General features: G+C 37.5%; 1 protein-coding gene across 3 annotated transcripts in view; it reads left to right on the top strand.

Moving 5' to 3' along the window:
• LOC114052422 (methyltransferase-like protein 9) overlaps window positions 1-23,706 on the top strand; it is a 62,994-nt gene that overhangs the window by 17,544 nt on the left and 21,744 nt on the right. For all 3 annotated transcript variants that reach the window (XM_027875020.1, XM_027875019.1, XM_027875018.1), the window contains exons 2-3: window positions 7,660-7,850; window positions 16,552-16,761. In XM_027875020.1, coding sequence (XP_027730821.1) covers window positions 7,660-7,850; window positions 16,552-16,761 — 401 coding nt within the window. The remainder of the gene's footprint in view (window positions 1-7,659; window positions 7,851-16,551; window positions 16,762-23,706) is intronic.

Raw genomic sequence — 23,706 nt, 5'->3', positions numbered from 1 at the left:
TGGGTTTTAAAGGATAGATAGGAATGGACATCAAAACAAAGTTAGCAAAGGCATGGAGACTCTCAAGCACAGTATGTAGAGGACAAAGAATATGTAATTTTGATTATAATGGTGAGTGTGTAGATGGGAATAACCTCTGACAGAACTGAAAAGGTAGGGTGGTTCCAGATTATAGTGAACCTTAAATGTTAGACAAAGGAGTTTGAACTATGTTTGGTAGGCAAGACAGAGCTGCTGAAGATTTTGTGCTGAAGAGTGAAGATGTGACCAGATTTATGAATTAAATGTGTGTGTGTGTGTGTGTATGTGTGTGTTTTTCCTAACAGTGGTATGAAGATTGAATTGGTTAGGGTGAGGTGGGAAGTGGAGGTCAGAAAGCATATTATATGTCTGTAGCTATATATGGCCAGGCTCTTGGTTGATAGGGGGTCAGGGGTACAGTAACAATCTAATACTAGGAACCAAATCAGCAAACTAGATGTGGGAAACAGTATCAGAGTCAGAAGCAGAGTAAAAAATAAAATTCACAATAAGATGGGGGGTGGGGGGGCAGTGGAAGACAAGATTCAGATTTCAAACTACAAAAGATTAGTGACAGATGATAGACAATCAAAGGCATATCCATAGGACTTCATTTCCCTTGGTTTTTCAGACTGAGAGAGCACTTCTCTCTCTCTCTGTTTTTGATTTTTTAAAAAAACTTCTATTTTTTTGCTAGGTAATGGAGTTAAGTGACTTGCCCAGGGTCATACTCTATCCACTGTGCCACCCAGCTGCCCCTTTTTAATTTTTTTTTTTGAGAGCACTTCTCTTTGGGAGAGAGAGGAGAGTCTGAGTAACCTTGGGGCATAGCTGACCTGACTGGTTGATTCCTGATTGAAAAGTCAGTACCTCAAACTTGCTGTACCCTTAGCAAAGAGCATGACCATTATTCTCTTATGGATGGCTGCATTCAGAATCCTTGTGATTATTTTATTGACTATCTAGACTGAAGCTTCTTTACCTGGTTACCATCACTTTCTCATACCCATCCATGTCAAACCTACTGTGTCCCTAACCCATTTTACCCTGCCACCTTCCATTCTGCTCTTTGAAACAAACAAAATTTGTTTTGTTAACAAATTTCCTTTCATATTAGACACATGTTCTCTACTTGAAAATTACTTTGTATGTTTTGTATTTAGTTTTCTTGTACACGTAAGCTCTTTGAGAGCAGGGACTGTTTCATTTTTGACTCTGTGTCCCCTTTGATCCCTAGTGTCTAATACAGTGGCTTGCACATAATAGATGCTTATTGAATTTTCTGAACTCTTGTTTTCCAGAAGGCTATGCATGAGCTTGTTTAGCAGTAAAGGGGAGGAAAGAGTTAGGGACATAGCTAAATTGAATAGTCTAGTGAAGGCTTTTTTAAGTCTTGGAGAGACCTTAGGTATGTGTGTGGGCAAATGGGAAGGAATAAATCTAGCACTCATTAAGGAGATGAAAATAACCAAACCCCAACACATGGAATATTTTGGTGTTCTTAAATTATAATTGGGAGGCAGCTAGGTGGCACAGTGGATAGAGCACCGGTCCTGGAGTCAGGAGGATCTGAGTTCAAATCCAGCCTCAGACACTTAACACTTAGTAGCTATGTGGCCCTGGGCAAGTCACTTAACCCCGATTACCTCACCAAAAAAAAAAAAAGCCCAAACAAAAAACAAATGAGTACAGGGGGAGGGTGAAGAAAAGGATGAAGATATATAAAAGAGAGGGGCTGGCTGTGAGTACAAACTCCAAGAGGATATAGGAAGGAATGGGATCCAAGTGTATAGTGATTATGCCTTAATGAAGAATGTCCCACTCCTTTGATTTAAGGGGGAAGGGAAAAATGAGTGAGTGGTAATGGTAAGAAGTTTTGAGGAATGGAGAAGGTAAACTGAGGGTACTCAATTATGGCCTTCATCTCAGAGAAATAGGAGGCTTGGTCATCTGATGTAAATATAGGGTATGATATATAGGATGGGAAAGGGAATGGTTAGAGGCCAGAAGAGAGAAGAAAAGGTTTGGAACGTTCGCCAAAGAGAATGAGATAGAAACTTGATAATGGTAGATTAGAAATATTGAACAAAAGGGAGGGACCTATTGAGTTAATGATCATACATTTTTAGTGTTTGAAAGTTCAGTTTCATGATTTTCTCCAGCCTGCCATGAAGCAGTGGCAGAGAATTTGGATGACAGGGCAAATTCATATATAAGAATTTGCAAGTCAGAACTAGTAGAAGGTAGTAGTGGTCAAAGGAGAAATTTTCAGGTAGAAACTAGGGAAATACTAAAGAGAGTGATATGTGGTCAAGGTTGGGTGTGGAGATAAATAAAGTCGCTGTGGGAGGGGAAGACTGAGTGGGACAATATGGTTGGATCAAGGGACTAGAATAAGAACAAAGAGTAGACTTAGTGTGAGTATGAGACTGGGAGAGGTGAAAGGTTAATATGATGTAGTGAATTGAATGCTGGGCTTAGAAATAGGAGACCCAAGTTTGCTTGCCACCTGAAACACTTTCCTTTTCTATAAAAGAGGGATAATAATAACACCTACCTCACAGGATTTTATGAGGTTAAAATGAGATAATGCATTTATATAAATGTGAGTTGTTACTAAGGCTTCAAGGTTGTCATAATCAAGAGACTAGAACTGTCAAAAAATCTGAGTCTTGGAAATGAATGATAAGATCTAGTGTGTAGCTGATGTTGGTTACAGAAAGTAAACAGCTAGAACTGAGGAATTGTGTGGTCAGGTTATTCGAGAGATACTGTAAGCATTTAGAGAATTGAGAACATTTAAGGTACCCGAGGATGGTGGGGTAGGGTGGGAATAGGATTGAACTGAGGTATACAATATTGCCTGAGTGCCCACAACACTCCTGATTGCTGCTTGAATCAGATTAAAATGTAATTGGGAAATATTTTACAAAGTAGGTAAACATATAATAAAATATAGACAGTAGTAATATGTGGTTAATATGTAGCTTGTAGAGATCCTTATGTGGGTGTAATGAGGAATACCTTTTCTATTTGAGTTTGACAACACTGGGATAGAAAGACCATGAGTCAGTTATTTAAGTCACTGGGAAAGTTACACTTTTGTTGGTGCATGACAACCTTTCCCAAAAGAGGAAAGGTTACTGAGTTTTGTTGGTGTAGGAATGAATGATTTAAAAGGGGTGTCCTTTCTTCTGGCCTTGTGAGTCTGCAAAGTGGGCAAAAGAATGGTTTCAAATGGAGAGGGACGCGAAGAAGAATATGTTGTCCTCAGGAAGAGACAAGTTTCAGTTAAAATCAGGACGTGGAAGGATAGTTGGTTGAGAAGTTTGAGTGGATAGGGTAATTTGGTAATGTGATTTAAAACTAGAAAGAACCTTAGAAATCATTTAATTTAACTCCTCTTGTTATACATAAGGAAATTAAGACCCAAGAGAAAAGCCATTTGCCCAAATTCCTGCAGATAGTAAGAAGGAGAGCCAGGATTCTAATTCAGGTTTTCTGACTCCAAATCTGTTGTTGTCCTACAGCTTCTTCTCTGAAGGATGGTTAAATACAGACGTGCAAGGCTCTATGGAATTAGTATCAGAGGGTAGAGCAGAGCAGTGTTTCAGTGATCACATGTAGTGACTTACTAGATATTTTATGGATAGATTCTTTTTACTCAGGTGCCCACTCATTATCCTACTTTAAGCAAGCCCTTCACCTCTCCAAGCCTCAGTTTCCTCAACTGTAAAGGAAGGGGTTGGGCTCAGTGATTTCTCTTGTCGTCTAGCTTTAGCATTCTGATTCCATACTTGTTTATCTTATTGTCTTGTTTATTCCCAGCTGACCTTAAAGGTTTTGGTAGTTTTGTTGCAAGGTGGTAGAAGAAAAACTCTGTAAGCATCCAAACATATTATGTCTAACAATAAATAATAAATACTTGTTAATTGCTTGAAATCCTCCTTTATGCTTGGCATCAGCTAAAACTAGATTAGAAATAACTGGTTTGATTTGAAGTTTGTTCTTAAGAAATCGCTTCATGCAGTTGATACAAATTGAGGAAAATTTTGGTGCATCTTCAAAGGCACATCCTTTCACATCCTTTCTGGTCTTTGGCTGAGGAAGTCAGTCTGGTAATGGAGGATTGATGTAAGATTTCTAGGGGAAAAAACCCAAACATATAAAATACTTTACTTTTCTTGTTTGGGTGCTTTGAGTCTATAGTTTTCGAGGAGAAATATACCTAAATATGCCTCAATTACACTATCCAAATGCATGTTGGCCAGAGGATATTCCACCCACTGCTGTCTGTTATCTCATTTCAGCTCTTCTGTCTAGCAGGGCTGGGCCAGAGTGTAATTGGAAGAGAGAGAAGGCCAGATTGCTGCAGGAAGTTTTGTTGCTTTTGCTTTAACCAGAATCTCACCTTAGGAGAAGGGTAGCTGTACAGTTTGACTAGTTGATTCTCATCACAAGTCACTTGTTACCTCTGAATTTTGGTTCTCTTTTACAAATGTGTATTTGTCCTCAGTAATTTTACGTCATCATTTTCTTTTGGAATGTTAGCCCCCTTAAGACAGAACCTGGGCCTTTGTGCTTGCATTTTAAAGTACTTAGCCTAGCATGTCATGGGTGGATGTTTAGCAAATACCATTTGAAGGTAAGAATAATTAAAATCTTGAAGGGAGCCTTTGCAAAGGCAAAGATGATATAAAACCTAGTTACCTTATCTATGTCTTCATCTACCTTTTCGCAGTTAAACAACCATTTGAACTGAGTAAGATATTTCTTATTTCTTTCTGGAAGTGTATCATGCCCAGTTTCCTAACCAGACAATTTAGCTTAATGATACCTAGTGTGCATGCTTCTTCAAGTATTTTGTAATAAAATATAAAAAATGTTGTAACACTGAAGAACCTTGACTACTTTTAAGAAGACCTGGAAAAAGAAAATTGCCGCAGATATTTAGATTTGGGTTTTATTTTTCTTAGTTATGCCAGTCTTTCTGCTGTTGTGTATGAAGATTTTTTGGGAGGGGCCTCTTTGCTTTGAGTGCCATCTCCTAGATTCTTCTGCAATTTAGGATGGACATATTAGCATGGACGGGGAAGGCCGTGGGTTTAAACATTTTGTTTTCAGTGAGACGATGTTCTTTCTCTTTGCCCATTCCTTTTTCTGCCATCTCCCCAATCCATTTGGTTTGAAGCTTTCTTTTCAAAACACTGTTCAGTCAGGCAAGAAAAGCTGACTTGGGTGTTGTTAATGTTAATTTTAATGAGTTTGAATGAGTTGCAGTTGAGCAACACCAGCCTCTAAAATCATCATATGCAATGAATGGGGCCAATTCTGGGTGGTTCAAGGAGTCAGAGTTGTTTGAATCATTGTTGTCTCTTTAACAGTTTACATTTCTGTTCCCCTATCTCTCTTGAATGGTTTCACTCCTATATTGGTAGAATGTACCTGCTTATAGCAGATCTTGTAAATTCATTTCATCTTTATTGGCCTTTTTAGAGAATATAAACTAGATCAAGGTTAGAGTTGCATCTATTTTAGAGGGTTCAGGTGAAGCAAGAAAATTAATACAATAAAAAGAGGTCTGTTATAAGCACAAGGCTATATCATAATGTGAAATTTGTTGGGGAATTAGAATGTGAATGTTTGAGTAAGAAAAGGTTTAACACTGAATAAGTAAAAATAATGGAAAAATTGCTTAAGTATAAGGGCATGAGTACAATGTAAAAATAGTTCAAAATCTTAGGGTAGAGAAGTGTTTTAATGTACCATCCTAATGAACTGTTTTAGTAATAATAACTGATCTTTATATTGTGCTTTAAGGTTTGCAAAGCACTTTACATACCTTTTGATTCTCACAATAACCTTGTGAGGTATGTACTACTCCAGGTCCTCATTTCACAGATGAGGAAACAATCACAGAGAGATGGAGTAACTTCCTTATGATCACAACATGAGAAATTAAGGGTGGTGGGATTTCAACTAGGGTCCCAAGTGCAAAATTATTTCTAATACACTTCCTAGCCTAAATTAGACCACTGTATCTAGTTTAAAAATTAAAAAAAAAAGTCTTATCAAGGGCCTGCATAAGATTCACTAAACAAAAAAGAATAACCTTTGCTGTGAGATACTTGTCTACATTGTGCTGGGAAACTGGTCTCTATGTATCCATACATATGCATGTATGTGTATAAATGTGTGTTTTTGTGTGTGTGGTGTGTGTGTGTATTTTAAAGCCAGTTTTGGGAATAAGTTGCACAATATTTTAGTTAGTATTTAGCAAGGTTAGTGTGACAGTAAAATTGCTCTACCAGTTGTGCAAGTGTTTACAATACCTTTTGTAGAGACAGGAAAATAGCTTGCAAAATGGATGAGAAATTTGGTCATACTTTTTGTGGAGTAGTTACAAGTTACTTTTTGAAAGGAAATGAAAGGAGGAAACTAATATTTTCTTAGCCAAAAAATGGACTAAGCAACATTCATCCTCCCTATGATTTGATTTCTGTATCCTAGTTCCAGAGGGTAATCTATTAATTCAATTGTCAGGTCTTTAAAGAAGCTCATTCTTGTAAATGAAAAAAATAGGGTAATTAAATACTACAAGTCAAAGTTGAAAAGCATCATGTTGTTTTAGATTTAGTGTACTGACATTTGAAGTTTATAAATCCATTATGTTTTTAGAATGTCATTCCCTGGTTTGCCATTGATTGACCAAGTGACTTTGACTAAGTCCTTAATCTTTCCATGGTTCAGTTTTGTCTATCCATCTGTAAAAATGGGGAACAGTCTATTTGTGAAGTGTTTTGAGAATTTTTTATTTAACTAGTAAGTAGAGAAACAGCTTAATCTGGTTGGAACATTAATCTGAGTTGTATTCATTGTCCTGCTACAGATTTGTTTGGTGGTCTTGGACAAGTTATTATAATATATACCTTGTTTTCTGTCAGGATATTAGGAGACACCCTGTTTTCCAGAGCTAAGGCCCAGCAAGCAAGTTGTGCCCTGAACTTAGCACAACAACGACCCTTTGCGCTCACTCTCTGGATGATCTCACTGTATTGCTTTGACCAGCACCCGGTGTTCTCTGAGGTCAGACAAGCACCGGTCAAGTACCCATGTTCTGGTCATGAACCCCTGCTATGAATCAAACTTGTCTCATTGTTGCTGTTACCCCTCATTGTCAGGCTCACAGTATAGCCATTGGTATAAGTATTGAGACCTGCCCACACTGCCTAGGGTCCCCCTCATTAGGGGTGGGGCCCCAGCACGTGTGTCTAGATCCCCTCCTTTCTTGCAAGCCATTTCTTTCACTTTGAAATTAAACTTCTGTTTGACTCCTGACTGTCCTGTCTCTAGACTGCTCTGTTCAGCTCTGGCCATCCACAGGTTGGAGGCTGATTCAGTCTGGTTGACATTTCTCATCTGAAAAGCAGGGTTAATAACACTAGATAGTTTTCTAACTGGTAGCATATGAAAGAGATGGTAATATTTTATAGATTCTTTTAAAGATGCTACATGATTTATATTATAATATTTAGACACTGAGAGTTTAGTCTTCATTCCTCTGCTGATTTAGGTGTTGTATTGTTACACTTCTTAGATGATGCCTCTGATGTCTGTTTTTTTCCTCTCTCTCTTTAGTGGTATGTGTGCAACAGAGAGCAGTTATGTGAATCACTTCAGCCTGTCTTTATCCAGAGTTACCTTGATCAAGGAACACAGATCTTCTTAAACAACAGCATTGAGAAATCGGGCTGGCTGTTTATTCAACTGTATCACTCTTTTGTGTCTTCTGTTTTTAGCCTATTTATGTCTAGAACATCAATCAATGGGTAAGTGAAATGATGGTACTCTTTCCTTAAGGTAAAAAAAAATTGTTCCTTTAAGGAAAAAAAAATTTCCCTCTTCTGATTGCTAATGGAATAGTTATAATGCATTAATTAACTATCAGAATCTAGTCATTATGCCCATGCATTGGCAAGTAGATAAAAATACCCCTATCTTTCTTTATATTTGTAGTTTATGTCTTTGCCAGAGTTGATGTCTGGCATCATCACCTATTCTAGTAACAGTAATCACCAGGGTACTTAGGCTTTTCAATGCAGGCATTTATCACTGACAGACTGAAGTAGAATAGAAAAAAGATCATTTTTACTTTGACTTTTAAACTACATTGAGACCAAGTCTTTTGGGATCTGTATCTGTTTCTGAAACCCTTGCCTGAGTTCAGCCAGAGTAATGTAGACCCTTATTCAATAACCTATCAATTTTGTTAATCTTGAAAAAGCCTCAGTAGTTTTTTCTTGTCCTTTCTTGACTCAATTTTCAAACATAGTTATAACTCTCAAAATTGGAAAACCATGGAGAGAAAACTAATTTTTTAATGCTGAAAAGTACTGTGTGGATCATTTCAACCCTGTGATAGTGCTCATATACTTCTTTGCCACTAAAATCTTAGAAGCAGGCTCTCATGATTTATATCTGTTTTCCCAGCCAATCATCTCATCCTTGAATATGTCCCCAGGTACCCTAATTCATTCCCCAGGATCCTTTACTTGATTTTATTCATTGCTTCCAACGAATTGCCTGAGGTTTGTATGACCTCAGTAATCGGGTTGTAAACATTTTTCTTTTAAACTTGCCTATTCTTAGTGTGTGCTCTGTAAGATTTCTATACCATGCAGACTTTTCTTTCTTTTGAAAGCAGAACTTCATAAGCTCTGGCAATTTAGTCAAAATCCCTATGGCATTAGAAGGGAAAACCCCTCAGTTTTAAGAAAGTGAGGTAATAGAGTGTTGAGAAATCCCTTAGATTTCCCTGACCCCTCAGATCCTTGGTAAAATCCTTTTTAAAATCACTTGCTTTCGTTACTGCTTCCTCTATTGAAGGCTCAATTCAGACCTTCCTGTACTATTGTTTCTGGAGAAAATCTTACTTAAGTACCACTAAGCATTCCCTCTAGGATTTACTCAGGAAATAAAGAATATCTTTACATAAGGGTTTCTATGGCACCTTCTTCAAGAAGTCAAAGGGCATTGATCATGCCAGAAAAAAAGAACACTAAAAAAAAGGAATAATTTAGTCTAAGCATATTGAGAGATATTACAAGGAAGAAGTAGAACAATTATTCACCTGTAGAAGATACCAAGAAATCAAGTTGTTTTTCGGTTTGTTTTTATCTTAAATTGTGGCAAGAGTTTGTCAAGAGAATTTGTCATTTCAAAGGGTGATTAGATACTGGAATAAGAATCAGCTGTGTACTCTTGAGTCATCACCTAGTGGGAAGCAGAAGTTGAATCTTTGAAGTTGAAGTCAAAGGATAACCATCCTTTCCTACGACCCCTCCATTATATTCACTGTCAGAAAGAGGATATTGAATTGAATGAGTCATAGGCTAGCATGGCAGTGATGTTTTTGAGAACCAAAAATGCCAGGAGAAGTACATAAGGAATCTTCATTCCTGTGAGCTTTGAAAATAGATCTGCAAGCATTGTTCTTGAATAGTTTAAATACAGATCCATGACATGGCCTCATAAAAATCCATTCTAGCTTTGATTCTATGATGAGCTAATTAATTTATATGCTATCCTTTTATGTAGCTAAGCATAGCCTCCACAGTTAAGCCTCCATAGTTAGGAAATCTCTGCCTAAGTTGTATTCTGGCTCATTGAGCTATGGCAGTGACCTTGAGTTCTGTAAGATGGAAGAAGAGACCTTGTGCTTTACTGGTATAGACAGGGAGGTGCAAACTCTGGCAAGGCCTTAACTAAGTAAGGAATGCTGCACAGTATGGGCCCAGCAACAGACTACCATCAGACAACCAGCCTTTATAAATACTAAGAAGTTCATCACCAGAAGGTTGGCTACTAGGTGATGTATTTTTTTTTTGCCATGATGACTAATGAAGCAGATAAAATACAAATCTCAGTCTTGTGCAAATCCTCCTTTACTTTCAAAATTAAAGTAGGGGAGTGATGGAATACAGGGCAGAGAGTGCTAGGAATCACAACAGAATTTAGATTTTCTACAAAGAGTTTCACTCTTGTCACTTATTCTATGATCCTTGTTTAATAATCAGTCACTAGAGCAACTGAACCACATCCACCTTGACATTTTCTTTGTAAATGAAATTAGAGGACATCAAGAAGTTGCAGTTAAAACAGGACAGTTCATAGGTTCTCATTGGAGAAGAGGATAAAGGAGCTGGAGTTGGTTACATCATGCATCCAGGGGCAAGAAATATAATTTCATGGGACACTTGGTTATCTTGCAGTGTTCACAATGGACACAAGCAAACAGACCACCATGAAGGTAATCCTAGCTTTTGTGCCAATAGTTGTTGCTGAGCTTGATGACAGAGACATTCTGTAAAGAACTTGATAAGAATCTCCAAATTTAATCAGCCTTGTGATCTTTGATGACTTCATCCTGAGAGTGGGCACAGCAGAGGATGGCAAAGATTACGCTGGAAAATATGACCTACCTCATGGAATGAAACATACCAAAGATTTGTAGAATACTTAAAAGCTTTAAGCCTGTATATCATGAATACTTTTTTTTCAGGGAAAAATCAGAAGACAGTGGATGTAGGGAGAACTGAAAAAACATCATAGAAGATGAAATTGAGTATATACCAACAGATAGGATATGATTGGTTACCATCTTGGGAATTAGCTGTCTATGTGTTGTCAGAGTATTAACTGGTTAGGACAAAGCTCAGAATCATTAACAAATTTTAAACAAGGATACACATGGGAAGAAACTGCAACCAGTCATAGCCATTGGCTTGAAAAATTGGAGATTGACAAAAGAAATATTGAATTTGACTACCACCATTCCTTAGAAAAAAATTTAATTCAAAGTATTTACCATAGTAAGCTGAAAAGTTCAGAAATTGGACTTCAGCTAGGAAGCACTTGATTTTCTTGCCATGCCAACTAATACCAATTTAGAATAAAAGCTAATTTGCAAAACACTCACAGATGATGAAAGAAGATTACAAGCGGTATTGCCTTACAAAAGACTGAAGAGAAGTTATGAGGAAAATGAGCCTGGAGAGAGTTTGATATGAGGCCAAGCTGCGCTAGATCATCATGAGGAGGATGACAAATAGATATGAAATAGAACTGATTACTCAGTGTTTCTTTTTCAAATAAGTCAATAAACATTTGTTAAGACACTGTGCTAAGCACTGGGAATCTTAAAAGAGGCAAAAGACATTCCCTACACTCGAGCTTACAGTCTTAATAGGGAAGATGACAACATGCAAACAAATATAATACAGCACAAGCTGGACAACACAGGATGAATAGGAAATAATTAACAGAGAAGGCATTAGAATTAAGAAGAATTGGGGAGGGCTTTCTGTAGAAGGTGGGATTTTAGTTGGGACTTTAAGGAAGCCTGGGAGGTCAATGGTTGGAGCATAGGAGTGAGAGTGTTGTAGGCATAGGGACAGCCAGAGAAAATGTCCAGAACTGGGAGATGGGAGTCTTATTTGTGGAACAGCCAAGAAGCCAGTTTCAGAATGCTTATTTTGCGTAGTAAGATGTAAAAAGACCAGAAACTATCTTTGACTGCCAAACAGATCATTTTATATTGATTGGATTTGTAACTGATCGGCTGTGTGGGCGGAGGAGAAAGAGTAAGGAGTCCAGGATAATGCTGAGATTACAAAACTGAGACTTGAAGGATGGTGGTACCTTTGACAGAAATAGGGAAGTTTGGAAGAAGGGAGAGTTTTGGGGAAAAAAATAACGAGTTCAGTTTTAGACACATTTAGTTTAAGATGTCTCTGGGACATCCAGTTTGAAATGTGCAATATGTAGCTGGTGATCCTAGTCTGAACCTTGAGAAGAGAGAGACTTGGACCTGATGTCTAGATCTGAGAATCATCTGTGTAGAGATAATAATTAAACTCATGAGAGTTGATGAGGTTACCAAGAGAGAAAGAATAAAGCAAGAAAACAAGGGGGCTCAGGACAGAACCTTGGGGAATTACTCACATTTAAGGGGAGTCATGTGGATGATAAACCAGCAAAGGAGACTTGAAGGAACAGTTGGATAAACAGACACTGATTTAGGAGAAGGTATAACCTGAAAACTGAGAAAGAAAAGTGTGCATGGAAGGAGTTGTTGGTCACATCCAAAGGATAGATCAAGAAGGATTAGGACTTTTAAAAAGCCCATCAGATTTAGCTTAAGAGGTTGAAGCTATAAAGGTATTTCTTAGATAAAATATCTTATTTATTTTAAAATCATATGAGATTCTAGAACAAGTGCAATCATGGAGATAAATTTGTTAGGTGAGTGAACTATCAACATAAATTGAGACATAAAACAAGACACCTTTACCTAGTGTTTATTATTGTCCTGGAAGAGGTTCTGCACAGAGTCCAAATAGTAGACTTTTTTTTGACAGAGATTCTCCAGATGCTCTTTATAAAATATAACAATAGTTTAGTTGCATAGAGTCCTAGAACGTCATAGGGCCCACTCAATGAGAATCACAGTCATTGGAAAGAGAGAGGCTTGGTCATCTACATTGGAAAAACAAAGTGAACAAAAAATGTGTATTTCCAGATTGCAACATGTGGCTGGAAGGGCAGCTTGTTGAGTCAATTCATCAGTAAGTATATCGTGGATGGATCCTACAGATGGACAGTGTATTTGACCCAGAATGGAAGAGGAGGAGGAAGAGGAGATTGGGCTGGATTACTTGTTGGAAATTGTTACAATGATCCCAAGCTGATGGTTACCCCAAAAGTTTATCTTTTTAATGTCACTATTCTCCTTGTAATAGCATATGGCTATGAATCATGCAACATGATCTCAGAAGAATTGTAACTGACCCAAAGAATACTGGAAAAAAATGGCATAAAATATATCATCAAGTACATGTATGTCTACAAAAGAAGATAGGCTGGTCCCCTGGCAAGTGTAATTTGTAACAAATTGCCAGCCCAAATACTGGTGCTCATGGATTATTAAAAGAACTAAAGGAAGGTCTATTATGGAAGACTTATGGAAAAAAGAGGCAAAAATTGTTTAAGATGAGAAGGTGTATGATTTGCATTGATGCAGGCACATATTCATCAAATAATAACGAGACATTTCAGGAAAGGAAGTAGATTGCAACTTGTTTCCTGTTCACATAGCAAATTAGTGGTGGAATTTGAAATAAAACTGTGTGATTCACCTCTGTGATATTTTCCAGTTAGGCATCAACCCCATTATCTTGGGATGAGGTAAGAGTGGTGGCACTATCTGTGAGTCTAGTCAGGTCTCTGTGGATCTGATTATCAGGAGTGACCCAACACAACCTGTTTTCTTTCCTATATCCACCCCCTCAGGTTTCCTGGTATTTGAAGTGAAAACCTACTGATCTGCTCTCTATCATAATAGGGCTTCACCCTGCAGGGTGAGGGGCCAGAACAATAAGTACTGCCCCTACCCTATGATAGCAAGCTCCTGTCTTCACTTTACCTTACGCTTGTAATTTAGCCATCATCTGCTGAGGTGAGAATCCCTTTCCTCTGCTGCTACTCCTTAGTCTCTCCAGTTCTGTCCTGACAATTTTTTTCCCTTCCTTTCCATTATGCTCTCTGCTTAACAAACTTCTCTTCATACTAGACCTTTTCCCCTCATGCTCTTGTGTGTGTGTGTACACTTAAATATTAGCTGTTGTTGTTGTCTCATGCTTACGGAAACAGTTTCCTCTGAAAGACACTGGATCCTTGCCCTCCTTACCAGTACTAGGTGAGGCCTTACAGTGCTTAACACTACTGACCAGTACTTACACTCCAGATGTTCTGGGCCAGGAAGAGGAAAGACACTGCTTGTTCCTCATTGTTGCTTCCAGACACTTTTGCCCCATGTCACTCAACAATCTTTGCTTTTTTGAGAATCACTCCATTTGTCCATATGAACCTGTCTGAATTTTCATTGTTGTGTGAAAGCCTTTAGGTCACTATACTTTTTCAAAGAGTTCAGTATTTGATGGAAGTCTTCCTTTCCCACATGAATCCTCACTGTCATATTTGGGGACTCTGTTGTACGAGTTGATATTCCTGCAAATACTTTGGCTTCCCCCATCTGCCTCAACTCCCACGTCCTGTGTCTGGAATTAGAAGGGACATTTTCCTCCACTTTGGCCACCCACATGGTGGTCTCACCATCACCCATTACTGTTATATTCATGATCTTGAACATTGTTGGACAATAATTCCATATCTCCAGTTTCTCTACCCATCCCTATTCTAAAGGTTTTGGCCTTACTTTTCTCCCTTCACAGAATCAACCTTGTTACAGTTGTCTACTTCAGCCCTACACTGAATTCCTTCCTTCTTAGTCTTTGCCATTCTTGCCTTGTCAAGTCCTAATCCTGGGTTATCCTGTTCATGTGCTGATGAATGCTGCTCACAGAAGTCACACAATCATGCCAACAGGTTACACTGCAGGTGGATACTTTCTAAATTCATCTGGATCCTCACTGATGCATAACAATTCTTTGATTGTCACTGGATGGACTTTGTGATAATACTTGAAGAAACTGTTCCAAACTTTCTCTTCTTTCTTCAAGCCCCCTAAGCCACCACCTTTCCTATCCCCTTCTCAGAATAGAATCTTGTCTCCTACTTCATTGATAAAATTAAGGTTGTTTGTTGAGTTTCTCTTCTACCTTGCCCCATGCTTCAAAATCTTTTTATATCATTCCCTACTCTCTCTAGCTTTGTTTTCTAGACCCTGACATTGTAGACTAGCCCCTTCTGCTGAATATTCTTTCCTGTGTAGATTTTTGTATTTTATTTGTTTTCTCTTAGTTCTCCCCTTACCTTCTTGCCATTTCTTTACTAGATCATCCTTCATGATCCCATCCCTCTTTGCATGGATTAGACTTCTGCCCTGGACTCTCATTTCTTTTCTCTCTAGGTGATTGTGTCTGCTCTCAAGGATTCACTTATCTCTGTGTGGACTATACTCATATCTGCATATCCAGCTCTATCTAGTCTCTGTCATGAGATCTAGTCCACATTATCTGCTACTGTTCCTGCTTTACCTGGATGTCTCATAGCAATTCTCAATTGAAATACCTGGCATTGAGGACAGGTAGTGTAGTAAAATAGTGGAAACAACCCTGACTCTGCAGTCAGAAACCTGAGTTCAAATCCTGCCTTTAATATTTATCACCTATTTGACCTTAAGCAAGTCATTTAACCTTCCTGGACCATAGTTTCCTCATCTGTAAAATGAAGTAGATGATTTCTGAGATCCCATATAGTTCTAAGAGCTCTGATACTATTTTCCAAAGAGAATTTATTATCTTTCCACCTAAACCTACCCTTCTTCTTTATTTCCCTATTTTTCTCAAGGTTATCAGATTTTTTTCCAGTTATCCATGTTGCCACTTAAGAAGTTATCCTTTACTCTCAGTTTTGTCTACTTATGTATCATCTCTCACATATGCCAGCCTCTCTCCTTTCACAGTGCTGCTACCTTGGTCCTGGTCCAGGCCTTTCCTTTTCCAGGCCAGCATTCACACAAATGCCAAATTGATGTTTTACAATTTGGGCCATGTTATTGCTCTGCTCAGAAAGCTTCAATAACTGTTTCTGTTCATGTGCAGTGTGGTACAGTGGAAGGAACACTTAATTTGGAATCAGAGGTCCTGATTTCAAATGCTGCTGCTGTCATTTATTGCATGTACGACCTTGGCCAAGCCTCTCTGGACCTAAATTTGTTCATCTGTAAAATGAGAAGTTTACACAGAATATGGTTGATGTCCATATTCACAAAATTCATGATCCTATGATCTTTTTTGGCATTTGAGGCCTGTTTCCATGCTACCTTTCCATACTTATTTCACATTTATTCTTATGTACTCTGTTCCGTCCATACTGGCCTACTTGTTCTGTCTCCCATCTCCATGCCTCAGTCCAGACTGTCCCTTAATAGGAATGCTTTGCCTCTTTGAATCTCTATTTTCATTTCAAGGCTCATCACTCTACAAAAAGCCCTTTTCTGATTCCTTCATTTGTTGACACTCTCACCCGATCTCCCCAAGGAAATATATTTGTATATATTTTATATTTACTTAATTGTGTACATTATTCCCCCCATCCCCAGTAGTGTTTGTATATTCAGCACCTAGAACAATGCCTTGTATGTAATCGATACTTAATAAATATTTGTTTAGTTGTTTTTTCCTTTGATTCTCTTTAGCTTTTTATCTTAACTATATTCTGTTTATGCTATCCATTCTATCATTGATTTGAATTTTTATACACTTTAGACTCATTTCCTTTTACTCCTTCCACCTTTCCTTCTTTGTCTTTGAGATTCTGTTGCATGCACCTTAATCTGTCTCTCATATTTTCTATTTTATTCACTTTAGAATTTATTATTCTTTTTAACATTTTCTTAAATTATAAATAAGTCCAAAAGGCTTCCACAGATGGCCTAGTGGGTCCTATATTTATTGTTTTTTAAATTTAATTTTCATAGAATCTTCCATTTTTATCTTTGCATTTCAGGTTGCTAGGAAGAGGCTCAATGTTTGTGTTTTCATCAGATCAGTTTCAAAGACTGCTTAAAATAAATCCAGACTGGAAAACGCATAGACTCCTTGATTTAGGTGCTGGAGATGGAGAAGTCACTAAAATCATGAGCCCTCATTTTGAAGAAATCTATGCCACTGAGTTATCCGAAACCATGATATGGCAGCTTCAGAAAAAGAAGTACAGGTATATATTTAAGAAGTGGTCTTGGGTATATGATGTGTTGTTTGTTTTTTTTTTAAATACAAGAACTGGGAGTAATATTTTATAATCATCAATTTTTATCCTTCCTTACAAGTTATGTAGAAATGTAAATGTGGAATTTTTCTTCGTGTTTTTGCTTTCTCACATTTTAGATTAAGGAGGCAGAGTCATACAGTGGAAAGAGCCTTGTTTCTGGCATCGGAGGACCTGGATCCAAATCTCACCTCATGCTCACTCTGTGAGTGACCTTAGGCAAGGGCCTTAACTTCTTAGGCTTGAGATTCCTCATCTGTAAAATTAGGGAGTTCGATTAAATTTGACTAGTAACTAAAGTTACTTCCAGTTCTGAATCTGTGATCCTGTGAAGCTTAGTGTAACTTTATAGTTAAGGACATCTACAATGTTAGCGTTAAAATAAAACATAAAAACTTTAGATCACTAACTTTAAACACACCGATGCAAAAAAAAAAGAATCCTGAAGGTGGAAAACTTCTCTTCTGTCCTTGACAGTGTGTCTTAGAAAACCTTTTATTCTGAAAATTGAGTTTTGTTTTACTACAGTATTGCCTGACAGACAGGATTAATTAAGAGACACCTATGAGAAATTCCTGCAAGTTTCAACTAAAAGTAAGTCATAAGGAGCAGAGTCAAGATGGCAGAGTGAGAGGAAGCAGATAAACCTAGCTTGCCACTGTTTCTTCTCCACAATGATCTAGAATGTGTACCTGTCTAAATTTTTATTGGGAAATCTATTAAAAAGTCACAATGAATAATTTTCCAACCCAGGGCAGCTTATGGAGACAAGACAAAGAAGTTCGTAAGACGTTGGGGATAGCATCTGACCAGGAGCACATGCAGTGGTGGAGGCTTCAAGGAGCTTTCCAGAGCCCAGGGACAGAAACAGGACTTAGGCAGGGTACCTTCGGGCTGAGGGCAGAAAGAGATCCCAAGGGAACCTTGAACTAGCACTGGATGCAGGAATGGGTGCTATCTGGCAGCTCTGTTGCTCACCACCAGGTCATGGATCCAGGGCAGAGCAGAGCTGAGCTGTGGTAAGCAAGGGCTCTACTTGTGTACTGAGCATGGAACAAGTTCGAGAAGCAAATAGTAGCTATTTGGCTCTCATCCCAGGAGGAGAGTGATGCCTAGTTCTAGCATTAGCCCAGCATCTAAGCCTGCAGTGGAATAACTAGGGCAAGAGTCCCCCCAAAAGGGAGAAAGCAGTTCAGTCACTCCAAACCTATAGAGCCTTTTAGTGGTGCAATAGTGAATGAATCCACTAGCAATCTGCTGAAACGCAACTTTGCAAAAGCCAGTGAACCCAAACTTTGATCAGGAGCTTCCAGAGCTCAGAGCAGGACTGAAATGATCTTTGCCCTAGATCCCACCACATTGGAGGCACTGAAAACTACAGGCACCTAGACTGAGCCACGAAAACCACAGAAAGATGTACAACACCAACATGAAGTACAAGTCAAGAAGTAGGCTAGAAGAATGAATGAACAAACAAACTAAAAGAGTTACTATAACAAGGAAACTCAAGACACAAGCACAAAAGAAAATAATGAGTTGTAAACATCTACAAACAAAGCCTCAAAAAAGAATACAGTTTCGACAAAAGCCCAATAAGAATTCATAGAAGAGTTAAAGTAAGAGTTTTTAAAAACAGCTAAAAAGAGATTTTAAAAGCCAAACAAGAGCTATGGAATAGAGATATGCAAAGAGAATTGACAGCTTAGTAAAAGAAGTACAAAACCTTACTGCAGAAAATAACTCCTTAAAAATTAGGACTGACCAAATGGAAATTAATGATTCCAAGAGACATTAAGAAATAATAAAAATAAAGCCAAAAGCCTGAGAAGAAAATAGAAGAAAATGTGAAATAATCTCATAGGAAAAAAAACTTGGAAAACAGATCAAAGAGAGATAATTTAAGGATCCCTAGAATGTCCCCCCCCAAAAAAAAACATGAACAAAGAAAGAATCTAGACATCATATTTCAAGAAATTCTAAAAGAAAATTATCTGGCTATCTCAGAACTAGAATGCAAAGTAGAAATTGAAAAGATTAACCTGTCACTTCCTGAAAGAAACCCCCACATGAAAATTCTCAGGAATATTATAGCCCAAATTCAGACCTCTCAGGTTAAGGAGAAAGTACTGCAAGTGGCTAGAAAGAAAGAACGAATTTGTTATACAAATACAAATATACAAATACAGGAGTTGAGAAGCAAAAAGTTAACGGTGAGAAATCATAAGGAACTAGACAAATTTGAACTGTTTATATTCTTAGATGGGGAGATGATATATGCAACCCCTCAGAACTTTATCATCAATAGGGGTCTTAGAGACTAATTAGACAGCCTGAGTATGAGTCTGTTATGTTTGAATGATCTCAAAAGAAGAATGGAAGTGTGAGGTAAAGGCATGAATTAGGAGAGGAAGAATGAGGGGAATTAAACAGGGTGCACAAGGAGGAGTTTATATAGAGGGGAGAATGGTGGATGAGCTGGCAACTCTTGAAACTCACTGTCACTGAATTGGTTAAAGGATGGAATACACATTCACACGTAGGTGGGTACAGCAATACGTTTTACCCAAGAGAAGAATAGAAGATAAATGGGTTAAGGGAAAGATGGGGAATAAAAAGGCAGCAGTAGTCAGAATCAAAACAGGCTCTTAAAGAGGGGACCAGGGGAAAAATAGAGAAGCAAAATCATGAGACAGTAGGATGGGAGGAAATACTTAGCAATCATAACTGCAAATGTGAATGGAATGAACTCGCCCATAAAATGGAAGAAGATAGCAGAATGGATTAGGAACCAGAATTCAACAATATGTTGCTGATAAGAAACACACTTGAAACAGAACAATACACATAGAGTTAAAATAAAGAGCTGGCACAGAATCTGTTATGCTTTAGCTGAAGTAAAAAACAATAGGGGTAGCATCATGATCTCAGACAAAACAAAAGCAACAAAATTGAACCTAATTAAAAGAGATTAACAGGGAAAATTTATTTTGCTAAAAGGCACCACAAAGTGAATTAATATCAATATCTAATTGTTTTTAAAATTTTGAGTTCTGTATTCTTTATCTCCCCCTCTCCTTGAGAAAGCAAGCAATTTGATATCAATTATACATGTATGGTCATGCAGAACACTTTCATATCTATATTACAAAGAAAATGCAAACAAAAAAATGAAGTAAAAAAATAAGCATGCTTCAGTCTGCATTCAGACTCTCATTCGTTCTTTCATTTGAAGTAGATAGCGTTGTTCATCATAAGTCCTTCAGAATTTTCTTGGATCATTGTATTGCTAAGCATAGCTAAATCATTCACAGTTAATCATCATTACAATATTACTGTTATTATGTACAGTATTCACCTGGTTCTGCTCATTTCCTTTTGTATCAGTTCATGTTAGTCTTGCCAGGTTTTTCTGAAAGCATCCTGCTCGTCATTACTTATAGCACAATGGTATTCCATTACAATCATATGCCACAACTTGTTCAGCCATTCCCCACTTGATGGGCATCCTCTCAATTTCAAATTCTTTGGCTTAATATCTAAATTTTTGAAAGAAAAGTTAAGTGAGTTATAGGAGGAAATAGAAAATAAAAGCATAATAGTGGGGAGCCTCAATTTAGCACTCTCAGACCTAAATAAATCTAACAATAAATAAGAAAAGAAGTTAAGGGGGCAGCTAGGTGGCGTAGTGGATAGAGCACCGGCCCTGGATTCAGGAGGACCTGAGTTCAAATCTGGCCTTAGACACATAACACTTATTAGCAGTGTGACCCTGGGCAAGTCACTTAACCCCATTGCCTAGCCAAAAAAAAAAAAAAACAAGTTAAGGAGATGAATAAAATTTTAGAAAAGTTAGATATAAGAGCACTCTGGAGAATGTTGAAAGGAAACAGATAGGATTATATCTATTTCTTAGCTGTGCATGGCACCTTGGCAAAATTGACCATGGATTAGGGTGTAAAAACCTCATAGACAAATGCAGAAAAGCAGAACTGTTATGCCTTCTTTTTAACCATAATGTAATAAAAATTACATTCAATAAAGAACTTTTGAAGCAAAGATTAAAAATTAATTGTGAAATAAATAACTTAATCCTAAGGAATAGGTGAGTCAAAGAACAAATCATAAAAATAACTAGTACTTTTATTACATCCCTTTCCCTTCCCTTCCACTTCTAGGTGATAAGTTATCCAAACAAGTAGCATAAAGAAAAAAGAATCAAATTGACTCTCCTTTCCTTCCTTGTTTTTAAAGCTTTGTATATGACTTCATGCATGAGTACAGATTTCAGTGGTAAATAAAAATAAAGTTAAATTAATAATTCAAATTTAGCCAGAGATTAGTGTTTGCTAAGCCACAGTATAAAAGACATGTTAGTTTTGTTTTGGAGCGTTTTAAGGTTTTTTTGTTTGTTTTAATTTTTTGCACACCCCAGCTGCACATGCAGAAATTCCTAGTCATTTAATGATGTTCAACCCTTTGTGACCACACTGTCCATGGTGTTTTCTTGGCAAAGATACTAGAATGCTTTGCCATTTCCTTTGCCAGTGGATTAAGGCAATCAGAGGCTAAGTGACTTGCCCAGTGTTGCACAGCTAGTAAGTGTCTGAGGCTGAATTTGAACTCAGGTGTTCTTGACTATAAGCCCAGCACTCTATCCACTGTGCCACCTAGTTGCCTCCTAGACAAATGGAGGTTAAGTGACTTGCCCAAGATTACACAGCTGTTAAGTGTCTTGAGGCTAGATTTGGACTCAGGTCTTCCTGACTTGAGGCCCAGCCCTCTATCCACTGAGCTATTTAGCTGCCTCTAGAAATCCCTGTACTCTTATGTATAATTAAAATTTTTTACCAACCTGAGGAATATAACATTGATTGCTATTTCATTTTTAAACTTAGCCTTTCTATCTTGTCCAGGCTAGAAGTGCAGTGGTCATTCCCAGGTCTTACCTCACTGCTGGCTGGTACTGAAGCTTTGGCCTGTGTTTTAGACCTGGGCTGATTTGCCTCTTTTTAGGCAGGCTGGTGAGCCTCTCCCACTCCCTACGACCCCCTCCAGCTTGGGGGCTCACTGTACTGGTTCTAGACTTAGTAGAGATAGACAGCCCGTCTGCTTTCTCTCCACTGTAGTTCAGAACTGTGAAGCTCAAGCATTCTACTGGGCTCTGACTTAGCTTCCTCTTGCTATTTTTTCAGTAAACTAGTATAAAATAAAAACAGTATTTCAAAATTAAGATGAATTTTCTAGCTTTTATATAAATTTTTTTAAACTCATAACAAGAAAGCATTATTTCTATGTTTTTAGTCTCTAGTATTCCTAATTTTTTCTCTACTCAAAAAAAAAAAAAAGAATTTGTTAGGGGAAAATTTTCAATTTACAGTGTAAATTCTCTAATTCTTTGAAGGTGTTAGATCATCATTTTACATCCATATCTGGGACCTAAATAAATTGTGTTTTTTTGGTTTTCTAATAAGAATTTGGGTGGCATTTTATAAAGTGGAACATCAACTAGAAAATACCAAAGTCATCATTTTGAATTGCAGTGAAACTAGATTAGCTTCTTCATAAAGGCTGAAATCATAATCTTTCTGATATTTGAGGAAGGAGGATGAGGTTTGGTGGTAGTAAAACAGACTGACCAGGTAAATAAAGATGTGCCAGGAAACCCTTATATAGAGCTTAAGCTGCTTTGATTTAAAAATGTATATATTTAGTTTATTTTTATTTTTCAACAGTGACTTCCATAAGCTTTTGAGTTTTAAATTTTCTCCCCTTCTCTTCCTACCTCTGTCCCCAAGATAGCATGCAGTCTGATATAGGCTCTACATATACATTCCTATGAAACATGTTTTCACATTAGTCATGTTGTAAAGAAGAATTAGAACCAATAGGAACCACAGGAAAGAGGAAACAAACCAAAACAAGAAAAAAAAAGAGCAAATAGTATGCTTCAATCTGCATTCCAACTCCATAGTTCTTTCTCTGGATGTGCATAGCATTTTCTATCATGAGACTTTTAGAAATGTCTTAGATCCTTGCATTGCTGAGAAGAGCTAAGTCTGTCAAAGTTAGTCATCGCACAAACATGGCTGTTACCGTGTACAGCGTTCTCCTGGTTCTGCTCACTTCACTCAGCATTAGTCCATACAAGTCTTTCCAGATTTTTCTGAAATCTTCCTGCTCATCGTTTCTTTTTTTTTCTTTTTTTAAAATTTTTAATTAATTTATTTTGAGTAATCAACAATCACTTCCATAAGCTTTTGAATTTTAAATTTTTCTCTACCTCCCTCCCCAAGACGATGCGCAATCTGATATAGGCTATACATATATATTCCTATTAAACATTTTCACATTAGTGATGTTGTTAGTAAGAATTAGAATCAATAGGAGGAACCACCAGAAAGAGGAAACAAAACAGAGGAGAAGGAAAAAAAATAGCAAATAGTATGCTTCGATCTGCATTCAAACTCCATAGTTCTTTGTTTGGATATGGATAGCATTTTCCATCATGAGACCTTTGGATACATCTTAGATGCTTGTATTGCTACTGCTCATCATTTCTTGTAGCACAATAGTATTCCATCACATTCATATACCACAACTTGTTTAGCCATTCCCCAATTGATGGGCATCCCCTCAATTTCCAATTCTTCGCCGGCACAGAAAGAGCTGCTATAAATATTTTTGTACATATGGGTCCTTTTTCCATTTTTATGATCTCTTTGGGATACAGTCCTAGAAGTGCTATTGCTGGGTCAAAGAGTATGCACATTTTTATAGCCCTGTGGGCATAGTTCCAAATTGTTCTCCAAAATGGTTGAATCATTTCACAACTCCACCAGCAATGCATTAGTGTTCCAATTTTCCCACATCTTCTCCAGCATTTATCATTTTCTT

Source organism: Vombatus ursinus, unplaced genomic scaffold (assembly GCF_900497805.2).
Source record: "Vombatus ursinus unplaced genomic scaffold, bare-nosed wombat genome assembly UNPS02014807.1, whole genome shotgun sequence".
Taxonomy (NCBI): domain Eukaryota; kingdom Metazoa; phylum Chordata; class Mammalia; order Diprotodontia; family Vombatidae; genus Vombatus; species Vombatus ursinus.
Note: the sequence above shows the minus strand (reverse complement) of the source record. Positions and strands in the feature narration are given on the sequence as shown.